This window comes from Bradysia coprophila, unplaced genomic scaffold, assembly GCF_014529535.1.
Source record: "Bradysia coprophila strain Holo2 unplaced genomic scaffold, BU_Bcop_v1 contig_350, whole genome shotgun sequence".
Lineage (NCBI taxonomy): Eukaryota > Metazoa > Arthropoda > Insecta > Diptera > Sciaridae > Bradysia > Bradysia coprophila.
The window spans coordinates 9,201,496-9,212,853 of record NW_023503608.1 but is presented as its reverse complement, the minus strand read 5'-3'; the positions used below and the strand labels follow the sequence as shown (position 1 = coordinate 9,212,853).

The following is an 11,358-nucleotide window of genomic DNA, read 5'->3' as shown; positions in this document are numbered from 1 at the left end:
TCGCCACTTTCGCCACGATGTTTTTGTTTTATGAGCTTTATCAATTGTCATCACAAACACACCGAAATTTGCATTTTTAATTGTCGCGGTCCTTTTTCATTATTTATTTAGACGTAGCAAATCTCTTAAATTAATTTGGTCAAAATGCAACGCTACTATGGAAGTGACGAGACATCGCAAGATTCTATGAATCGTACTACCAGAAGTGCAAACAAAATTGAGAAACGATTAACCGTAGAAAATTCAAAATTCCTCGCTGACTTCGATCCGGAGAAATCGGGACGAGAGCGTCGAAAATTGACAAGGAAAAGTTATGTTGCACCATCGGCTCCATCCAGAAACCATAGTCTTTTTGATGAGCGTGGCAGATACAGAAATACGAATGCCGATTTATGCGATTGTTTGGAAGATTGTCCGGGTTGCCACTGTGAGTACAGCGTCGGTTTACTACTGAGGAATCGTTTGTTGTTTTCCAAGTCATTTATTTTCTTTTCTTTTTTCAACTGCCACTAGATCCATGCCCTCAATGTGCGAGTCCAAAATGTGGTCCCGTTTGCCGCGTGAACAGAAAATGGGCGTATGAGGTAGGTTCCGTTTTCTATTTTTGATCAATCGATGACAGAAGAGTTGGACCGACGATGATGGAAGTTCACAGACTCATTTTCATTGAAGGTAGGGTCTATCAGATTTACTCGCCGTTAGATACTAAGTCTAAGGGTATTGCTAATAAATGACTGAAAAGACGCCCCAGATTGTCATAAATTCCAAGTCTCCTTTTTATGTAATACATGTGTCACTTGAAGTGACACTTATATTACATAAAAAGAGAGATGAATCATTCCGTACATGTGCTGTCGAATTTCGGTAAATGTGTCATAACCTCATGGCATGAGTCTTAACTACCAACTATAATCGTAATTCAAGAGAATTACGATTTCCTCCTCACCTCACACTAATTTCTGTTTAAAATTTTTCTGCAGGTTATTGAACATGATGGAAAGGATTTGGTAATTCATAACAAGAACTGCGTGTCGTAAACTAGTTAATTAGGTGTGTTATCATTGTCATATTGAGAGATCGTGTGTTCTACTGTGCATCCATCTTGGTGTTTCAGTGTTTAATTTTTTTAAATAAATTTTTAGTTCTAATTTCCTATAGTTTTTGAAGTTCGAGAACCTTTGGTTTTGCCTAGCGCAATGGACGCCAAAAATTCATTGAGCTAATCCTTTAATCGGATGTGGATCGATGTGTATCGATTTAGAGCACTGACAAAACATTCATTATTATGCCTGACCTGGACAGAACAACGATACATCGAGCAAAAAACTGGAATATTGAGCGAAGATCATAGACATATAACCGAAAAATGCAGTCATAATGTCCATTTCCAATTATTTATTGAGTTCCCTTTTCACCAATTGACCGGTAAATTGAATAATCTCAAATTGAACCTTCATTCGTCGTTCTGGCGGTAGATCACGCACCAACGACGCAACAAACTTCCCAAATACTTCGTTAGAATCTTGCTGCGAATATTCAGCCATGCACTTTTCTGCCAAATTCACACATTTGGCGATGACCTGTTCTAATTTGTCGAAATTAGCTTCCAGTATAATGTCGCGGCTGCGATTCGAGTCGATGGTATCGTTCTGTTCAACTTTGTTCAGAATTTCCACTGTATCCGTCTGTTTATCACCACATTCAACTGTCGTTTCGGCTGGCTCCTCAGGCGTTTCGATCTCCGTAAATATTTCTTCGTCGTTTTCGCTTCTGCGTTTATCTGCTGGTGTGTTCCGAATTGCCTGGATTATCTCAATTTTGAGTTTCTTTTTCGGTACAACGGGTGTCTTTGGAATGAGGAGTTGTTGTTTGGATATTTGTTCTGAAATGGTGATAGTGGTGATGGTCAACGTGCTAGACAGTTCTTTTCTGTATTAATCAGAGCTGTGGTTGCAATTGCTGCAAAAAATTACCTTTGGCTGCCGCTTCGTCCTTTTCATCGGCTAATTCATTCCACTCAGCAGATTCGATGTCATCTAAGTACTCGTTCTCACAAACAGACGAGTTCGGACTCCTTTTGGTGACTGCCAACATTTTGCCTTGCTTCACAGGAACTCGAATCTGTTTGTAAATGTCGTTACGCGTCCGGCGCTTCTTGATGTGTTCATCGAGCCATTCATGTAAATTCTCATACGTTGGCCATTCTTTGGTAAACGTTTCGCCGTTGTCCAATTTTTTGCGGTATTTGATGAACTTCTGTTTGATGCACGACCACAACGACTTACAACTCTCCACTTCCAAATTCAGTTCGTCAGATATTTGGTTCCAGGCGTCTGGTTCTTTTTCAGAGCGCATTGATTTGAATCGAATATTGGAGGGTTTCGCGTACAACACAGGATGCTTCCGCACCGCTTCGGACAGTAGCCCTTCCATACCTTCAGCTATTTGAGAATCAATTTCGTATTCCGTTTTTGATGCCATTTCAATGCTGCTGTAACGTAAACTGTTAATTGAAACATTAGAAAACTTAGATGTTATTTCTAGGCGTATTGTTATCGATAAAAACCAAACGCACCGGAATGATTTAGACGTAACAATAATGACTCGAAAACCCCTACAATATTTTTTGATTTTTTGTCGACTAGTGCTGAGAGTAATGTAATGATATTAACAGAGATGAAGACTCGTTAGTTTCAAGAGTTGTAAATAAAATTAGAAAAATTATTTCTAAGACACCAGACCGACGTTCACAACAGAGAAATCAAAAATAAATTGATTTTGACATAAGAAATCAAGGCGAATATTCACAATAGTGTCTCGATACATAATCGTTATCTCTATGACTCGGACTCCATGCTTTGCGCAGATACCAATATCATGTACGTATGCTTTTGCATTGCCCTGTGAACTTGGAAAGTGTTATCAATCTTGGTCACTTCTGGTTTATTATATCTGAACTTGGGCTTAAGGCTATGTTGTTTCAAAACTAGTCTGTGGCGTCATAGACGTTATAAAAATAATGACGTCGAGAAATCGCAGTCTTTTCAAGTGAAAAATCCATACTCGATTACCACTCTTCTCAAGCAAAACGAAAACTGTTCTTATAAAGCTTTGGAGGGTGAGTAGAACATCTGTTATCGACGACGATGACAAAAATAATGACAAGCTCTGGATAATATGGTCATTTAATAGTAAAACGCATGTTAAGAAAATTGAAGTACAAGATTTGAAATTACCAGATTAAAAATATTTTGATTGATGGAAGTAATAGATCCAATAATAATTTTGGTCATATACTTGTCTGTAACAGGTTAAGTACAAGAAAATTTCGTTGTTACAAAATGTGCATTTCGAAGTGGATTTTACTGTAATAAGATAAGAACAAGGATCTCCGAGTTCTAACAATAATTTCAAATTGTAAAAAGGGGACTAAATTAAGTAGAAGGAATTTTTTTTTCAAGAAGCATCACAATAATTGTTGTCAACTTTATGTGATTTTGGAAAAGGCAGATAGATTCGTGAAGCTCTCACAAATTTCGAAAAGTAGCGCCAAAATCTAATGTTAAATATGATTCAGAGTGATTATGGCGTGGCGAAGTTTTACATTAGTGACCATCTTCACGTTATTTATGTTTATATCATTGTTCACATGCCGATCTTAAGACATTCTCCTTCACACTAACATTGAATGCATAGGGAATAAGGACTCTTTCTGATTGTTTCTTATTTCTGCATAGAAATATCAAAATGAAATTAAACGAAAAACTAAAAATAGTTGGCCAGGGCGTGATATTGATTCCGTACGAAGAGAAGCATGTTGAAAAGTAAGTTTCCTTTTGTTGATTTATCGAGGATAAAAATAAACAAAAAAAAATTATTTACAACAGGTACCACAAATGGATGTCCAATAAGGAATTGCAGGAGCTCACAGCATCCGAACCATTGACACTAGAACAAGAATATGAAATGCAACGGTCCTGGCGAATCGACGATGACAGTGAGTAAGATTGGAGACATATTATTGGCAGTTTTGAAATCACTTACGGACGTTCTGTCTTCTAGAATGTACATTTCTAATATTGGACAAGGAAAAATACGAAACTACCGGAGACGAAATAGGTTTGTTAATTGTTAAAATCTAAAATGGTCGACCCTTGTACTCACACAAAAAATATTTTCCCCAATTGTGGGTTCATGCAGAGTCTTTAATTGGCGACACTAATCTATTCGTTGATCACGAATCGCAGTCAGCCGAAACTGAGATTATGATTGCTGAGTCAGATGCTCGAAGGAAAAAGTTCGGATGGGAAGCGATGCTTATGATGATCAAATTTGGCATAAGTTACTTGAATTGTGGAAGTTTTGTCGCGAAAATTGGATTTTCCAATGACAAGAGCCAAAGGATGTTCGAGAAAATGCAATTCAAAGAAATATCGAGATCCGAAATTTTTAAGGAGATCACTTATGAGCGTGTATGCACTAAAGATTGGTTGGATTGGTTAGATTCGAATATTGAATATATGATCGGTACGTACCCGTAATTTCAAGTGTTTCTTTTAATACTTTAGTATGCAATGAGAAAAAATGAAAAATTGTCTGAAATTTTTTTGAAAGACTTCCCAACAAAGCTGATTTAGGAAATTCGTTTCGAAGATAACTTCGGGGAGATAAGTGGCTCTATCTTCTAAATGTAACTGGCTGATAAGACAGTTTACTCAATTTTAACATTTAATGTAAGTACAAGAATTTGGTAGTCGAAAATGGCATTGAAAGGAATTAAATTGAAAATGAGCTATACGTATGATGGCAAACGCTAATGATTCACAAATTGCTTGAGTCGTAGTCTAGTATAATTGACATGATGAAACAAATATCCATGAATCAAAAAAAAAATTTGGAAATTTCATTTCGCGGGTATTGTTTGTTGCTCGGGAAAACGAAATTTTTTATTTTTGTTTTCGATAGGTCAAGACAACGATTTTCACAACAAAGTTCCCCAAAGTCTTAGCAGAGGTGGAAAAATTACCATTTACCGCGTGCGTTTTGAAATATATATTTCAATTTAGTGTATGCAATAAACAATTGACCAATCAACCACAAATAATTTTTAAAATTCTTTAAATTTAGTTAAGCTTTCACAGACGGCAAACATATCAGAAGATGTTTGAATCTATTACTTCAATTAATTTAAAGAAATGGATTTCGAAACTTTAATTCATTTTTATATCATCGTTGACGTCTGTGAAATGTTAAATATTCCAAGCAACACAATTGCGTTCCAACCAAAATTTCAAGGTCTTCACAATTAGTTTGTAGCTTCATAAAAATCACGTTCAAATTGACCCTAAGGTTTTTTTAGCAATGCAATGTAGAGTGAATTGGTTGTGGTAGAACTATGTGATGATCACGTACTGTAATAAAAAAAATCTTTTGAAGTTCCTTGCACTTTAATAAAGTTCGTCGTGCATAACATATTGAATCTAAATTGGTAAACTATCTAACATTTTACAATTTCTTAACTTAACAATTTTATTATGACGCCCATTAAGTAATACATTATTTGTACGAGTACACATACTGACTATATGCCTCATTATATTGTCACGAGTAAATATTGTGGTTACGCAAATTCGGTTTTTATTTGTTAAAAATTGTTATCAATATGTTTTAGGACCCATATTGACGCAACGCATCCTAAAATACTAGGCACAGACACTAGAACAGAATTATTTAACATAAAAATTAGCTATATTATTGGTATCGGCATAGCACTCTCAGCACCGAAGCTGACTTTGAAATCACTCAAAGAGAAAGCTGGAACAAGGTAGGGCTATGGTATTGGAATAGATTTTAGGGTATTGTATCAACAGTGGAATCAAGCGTTACATGAAAGAAAGTTTGTTTAATTTAATAATTATTCCTTGATTTGACCTCTCTCAAAAATTCTGTTCTAGTGCTTGGTTTTATTTTAGAAACTACGGTTGACATCAATTAAACAGTAATAACTTGGGTTACGAATTATTCAGATTTAGTGATGGACACAAAATTGTGTTTTAGATTTTTATATAGACAATTAGATGAATTAGACTGAGCATTGAAGATTGTAGAAGGAGAAGAGATTTAACAAAGACATTTTTGATGTATAAGATTTAAAATTCATATGGCATCATCATTTATGACATTAGGTTGTCCATTAACGCAATTACAAATTGTAGCTAAAGCGGAGAGACTGTACTCTACGCTTATTACTTTCCATGTAGGACCTACATACATTAATATGTAAAAAGCACATCTCTGTCGCCCACCCTGTTCAGATGGAATTGAACGTAAGCTTTGAGGCTTATTTGCTGGTATACGTACTTGCTTCTAAATTGTTCAAAACAAAAATTTTAAAGCTGTTCTGTAATTTAATTTATCTGCTAGCAGGAGATAGTACTCCAGTAGCTTGCCGATGTACATTTTTATTGTAAACACTTTCGTTAATTTTGTTTCTTTTTAATATCAAAAGAGTATTAAGTATCGCCGTGCCGGTTGCTTTTTATAAATTAAATACTCTACTTCTAACTAGATCAGTGACGGACCATAATACTGTTCCATATTCATTTAACTAAAGTGAATTTCCGTGTACAACAGTACAACACAAATAAAATGAGGCACTTTTTACCACTATCATAAGAACATCGATCCGCAATTCGATCACGCACCTCACCTCGTTGATTTTGAATCCAATTTATAGTAATTCTCAAAAATTTGTTGGATAAAACTTTCATCACCAGCTCGAAAATACACAACAAAAACCTAATTTAAAAAAATCCTATTCTCCAGTTCAATAAATCGTTCCCGGATTAACGACGGAAAGATAACGGAACCATTGAACATTTTTACAAAAACAATTCTTGGCTTTAATCGTTTCAGTTCTCATGCGGATGTAATTTCTTTTCCATTTCCGTTATCGTTCTGGCCTGGTCGATACTAGAAACTGTCGGCAGTCCTCGAGGCCATTCCAATAAGTCGCGTTCACGTTGCATTATCATCTCTGCCTCAGCTGGTGTAAAGGTACAATTATTGGAGGATTTGAAGGATTTAATAATTTTGTGGAAAAGTGTACCTCTTATCCTATGAACTTTACTTCCATAAGCTAGATCAGCGTAATAAGCCAAAACGAAAGTCAGCGGAACTACTGGTGCCAGCACCCCACTTCGTCGCGTCGTTCTATATCTAAAAGATTTTCATTTCCGTAACATTGTGGCTGTTGCCATATTCTCTTCAATTAATTTTCTGTACCTAGAAACGATGCCCGCCAAAGTGACTGTGTAAAATGAGCCCAACCAAAAGAACAATTCCCTCGATCTTGATATTTCCAGAGCTAATTCTCTTTCTTTGATTTGATAATGCATTTGGATCCAACGATCCATCTGGAATGAAAAATGTGAAAACTCTTAGTCAAATTTCAAGTAGCATTTTTGGCAAAGTACTTTAGGAGTGGACATAGTGTTTATAATACCACTTCAGGCTTTTAACATTAGTTTAATACAAGAATTTAATATTAACTGGAAATAGACATAATAATAAGTGTAAAAGAGATACGAGAGAGACACAAAGTTATATTTAGACTAAAAAAAACATTTTGCATATTGAAACCGCACTGACTTCGATAATATCAACTTCAATATTTCCGTCGCTGACAAAGATTAAACAAAATCAACAACGGGTTCTAACCAGTTCAGTTCACCAAACTAATGACCACACATGGTTCCCATCAAATGACGTCAAATGGAATTACTTAACCATGATGTAAACTTGCGGTAACAAATCGTAATCTTTCATACCTTTATCTTATTCATTTCCGAAATGTACTCCTGATTTTTCTTAATAGTTTGGCTGACTGAATGTGACGACGAGCCACCCATTTCTGCTGTAGTTTATTTACTTAACAAATTCACACAAAAATTCGATGAGGCAATCGAATTGAAAAGCTTCACTCACGAAATTAAATTTATCGATTTTATATTTCTGGTATTCCACCGAATTTGTAAATTTTTGTTTTCTTTAGATTCCACTTTAAATGGTGAACTTTACACTACACGATAAAATTCGAATCGAAATCAATGTTGGCGAATGTTTATTTTTTTCTTTATCTAAAACTTTCATCTATGTAACGAACGGAATTTAGAAAAGATAACAAATATACTTTGCAAAGCAAAGAACGTCGACCGAAGACACCCAAACAAATTATACGAACTTGTGCTAACAAAGACAGAAAATGAGATGCGGTTTCGTAATTTTTTTTTTTTTTTCGTGTAGAACTTTACTATGTGTGACCTTCCTCGCCTCTCTTTGAATTGTTTTGGTTGAACATGCGCGTCATTTCGATAACATAATATTATTTCGATATATATACATCATACAAGACAGCCATGTGCGTTTCAGTATATAAAGAGGCAGATATTACTCTCTCTGTATATCGTCCATCACTACAAAACAGTGTGGCCTGTATTTGCAAGTCCTAAAAGTTTCCCGGCTCTATTTTATAGATTGGGAATAAATATACTACAATTTTTTAATTATTTATCATGGCGCCACGTTAGTAAAGCGTCGTGACGCAAGTCCTAACACACTAAAAAATGTGAATTTTTTTGCACGAACTTTTTGACTTTCACTACTAGGTAATCCCTAGAATTCCTAGAATTAGTTTATTTTATTCATAATCACATTTCTCTTTGCGTATCGAAGCTGAACTGTCACTCTCACCGATATCGGTTCTTACGTAAGTGGATAAAATTACTTGCTTCACACTTCAATTGTAAGTTGTTTTTGTAATGCTTCGGTTCTCTTATAGAAAATATATTACAGAATTACTGAAGTGATTTTTTTTTTAGAAAACAGTGTTAAACAGAAATATTTAGTTCATTTCATTAATGTGATCACAATTTTCCTAAATATTAGGCCAGACTCTGGCTGGTTTGTCATTTGTCGATTAGATGATATAATTGACCGTAAGAGATTTAGTTGTCTCATACTATAATAATACTTCATATTCTGTACTTAGCATATGAAAATGACGATTTTTAGGTAACCATCTCATTCATAAAACTTATATTCTACATGAAATATGAACGTACTATCATTCAACTTATATACGTTTGATTGCTAACGAATTAAAAGAAAATATATTTTTTTTCATAACTTAATTAGATTTGGGTTGTGGAGAGTCCAATATAAGTACTAAGTAGAGACGGAAACCCAGATATATGAGCCTAGCGTGAAATATCGACACTTCGTCTCGTATTCCCAACATCGGTTTGCAAAATTGCAACCTCTGATAATGTAGGAGTGCTTGCACAAACACAAAAACTTACTAGCAAACAATCCTCAGGCAGTAAATGTCGTTGTGTTTAAATAAACTATGCAGGACTCCTTTTGCTCGACCAGGCAACTTAATTTTGAATCTTAACCTGTTACAGACGGAAAAGCATATGACCAGTATTATTATCTTGTCTGTTACTTCTATATATTTTCAATTAATTGATTTCGAATCTTGTACTTCAATTTTTTTAACATGCATTTTACTATATAAACGACCATATTACCGAGAGCTTGTCATTATTTTTCTCGTCGTTATCGATATGTGACAGGTTAAAGGAAATCCATGTCATCCTTAAGTCCTTAAGAAATGTTTGTGAGAAGCTCACCACATCCCACTCTATAAACCATCGAAATTTACTGACTGCCTACATAACATTCTTTTGAAATTGATGCTTAATTAATTGTGTAATACATTTTTTATGCGATCCAATTACAAACAACATTTCGATCAAGTGTTTTGCATGTTTTGCTAACACACTAAACGTAATATTTAAAAATCAGACACACGGCAATACTTTTATATTGCCAAAAATCAGGCAAAATTTCTATTTATAAAAAAAATATTGCAAAATTTCTCTTCCGATCATCAAAAATTTGTTTGAACTTTTGCTCACTTTCTCATCCTTATTACCGTATCATTGGGTCGTTATATTGCCAATAAAAATGTCACTAACAAAAAAAGAAGTAAAAATCGATTTTATTTTCAACCGACGCCATTCATCAATGCTAATTGCTAATAGTTAATCCCATTTTGTAATCATCAATATTATACGAGCGGTCAATTATAAAACAAAATGTTCGTTTCTAAATACTTGATTATCAGCAAAATTACTGTCCAAATGAACCTATTCTATTCTTTTAAAGATGAATGAATGTGATAAACACACATAATTATCAAATAATAAACCAAAGAATCCAGCAGCACCTTACACCACTGGCATACCATAAATTGCAGTGGTTTTACATTGTTTAAACTTAAGAAAACTAGGTATTTTTGCAATTATCAACGTCTTCAACGTCTTATGTAAACATAGTTAAACACTTTATCTACGTGATTTATTGTGTAACTGAAAGCCCATTAACCGAAAATGGTGCTTTTGATTTCATGCGTGCACAACACAATATAATCATTTTGATGGTTATCATTGGCGATGGTCATGGTGTAGGCATTTTAGTTTGTATAATTATCATTTTTTTTATACGAAACGTTTGTATTTATTTTGTTTTTCTTGTAATTGGAAATTTATTCAAATTGCGACTGTGTTTTCTAGAGCAACAAACTAGTCGTTGTGATGAGATGTGATAATTCTGAAAAATAAAATTACGACAGGCAAGTGCATGAAGATACATGTAACTCGACGGATAACCAGTCATTGTAAGTGAAGCGCAAACATGTAAGTTCGTCTCATATGTTGCGTTGCCCTACCATTTTACCACGACAGAGTAAAGTAAACACAGGCAGTAGTGGCTGATTTGACGAGGGAGCTGTAATACATGGGTAAACTAATCTTTTGTGAGGTAAACTAATCTTTTGTGAGGTGGTAAAAAGATCCAAGGTTCTGAAAGAACAGGTTCAAATAACCACAAAGGCGAGTGGCACAAAATTTGGTAAACTCACTCATTACAGATTGTGTGAAAGGTCAATCAACTTTAAGAAAAAAGTTTTTTGGTAAGTCGAAATTTTAAAAAAGCCTTCAAAAATCTAGCTAGTAAGAGAGAAATTTTTGTGCTACTGACTTCATGATCACCACAGAAGTGCCATAGCCTCTCTTCTTTCAGGACCTTGATAAGATTGACAAGCATATTGGGGGTGATTTTTTTTGCCAAGCATGCTGTGTTGTAGCCCGAGCCATAGGCAAGAGTTGCATGCATGCATACTCGCTAAAAAAAAACACTTTCCCCGACTTTTATACGAAGCTTTAAGGCATGAAACTCAAGTTTGTTCTCACGTGAAATTTATTGTCTTCATTCTATAAAGTCAACTCCTACCTC

The 11,358-nt window shown here is 34.8% G+C and overlaps 4 protein-coding genes across 4 annotated transcripts; 2 read left to right on the top strand and 2 right to left on the bottom strand.

Annotated features, from left to right (window-relative positions):
• The first annotated feature begins 26 nt into the window (after positions 1 to 26).
• Positions 27 to 1,149, top strand: LOC119080808 (ARL14 effector protein). The gene is made up of 3 exons (XM_037189379.1): positions 27 to 427; positions 514 to 584; positions 981 to 1,149. Exons 1-3 carry the CDS (start codon positions 145 to 147, stop codon positions 1,035 to 1,037), a joined length of 411 nt encoding a protein of 136 aa, XP_037045274.1. The 5' UTR covers positions 27 to 144; the 3' UTR covers positions 1,038 to 1,149.
• Positions 1,150 to 1,380: 231 nt separating this feature from the next.
• Positions 1,381 to 2,768, bottom strand: LOC119080754. Its single transcript, XM_037189313.1, has 3 exons — positions 2,576 to 2,768; positions 1,974 to 2,503; positions 1,381 to 1,882 (listed from the first exon to the last, which is right to left on the bottom strand). Exons 2-3 carry the CDS (start codon positions 2,479 to 2,481, stop codon positions 1,392 to 1,394), a joined length of 999 nt encoding a protein of 332 aa, XP_037045208.1. The 5' UTR covers positions 2,482 to 2,503; positions 2,576 to 2,768; the 3' UTR covers positions 1,381 to 1,391.
• An 854-nt stretch (positions 2,769 to 3,622) lies between these two features.
• On the top strand, positions 3,623 to 4,541 carry LOC119081123 (N-acetyltransferase 9-like protein). The gene is made up of 4 exons (XM_037189866.1): positions 3,623 to 3,824; positions 3,888 to 3,997; positions 4,063 to 4,119; positions 4,201 to 4,541. Exons 1-4 carry the CDS (start codon positions 3,748 to 3,750, stop codon positions 4,539 to 4,541), a joined length of 585 nt encoding a protein of 194 aa, XP_037045761.1. The 5' UTR covers positions 3,623 to 3,747.
• A 1,957-nt stretch (positions 4,542 to 6,498) lies between these two features.
• Positions 6,499 to 8,354, bottom strand: LOC119080803 (plasminogen receptor (KT)). The gene is made up of 4 exons (XM_037189373.1): positions 7,830 to 8,354; positions 7,285 to 7,415; positions 7,109 to 7,218; positions 6,499 to 7,045 (listed from the first exon to the last, which is right to left on the bottom strand). The coding sequence occupies exons 1-4, from the start codon at positions 7,908 to 7,910 to the stop codon at positions 6,912 to 6,914; spliced, it is 456 nt and encodes a 151-aa protein (XP_037045268.1). The 5' UTR covers positions 7,911 to 8,354; the 3' UTR covers positions 6,499 to 6,911.
• Between the last annotated feature and the right edge of the window lie 3,004 nt (positions 8,355 to 11,358).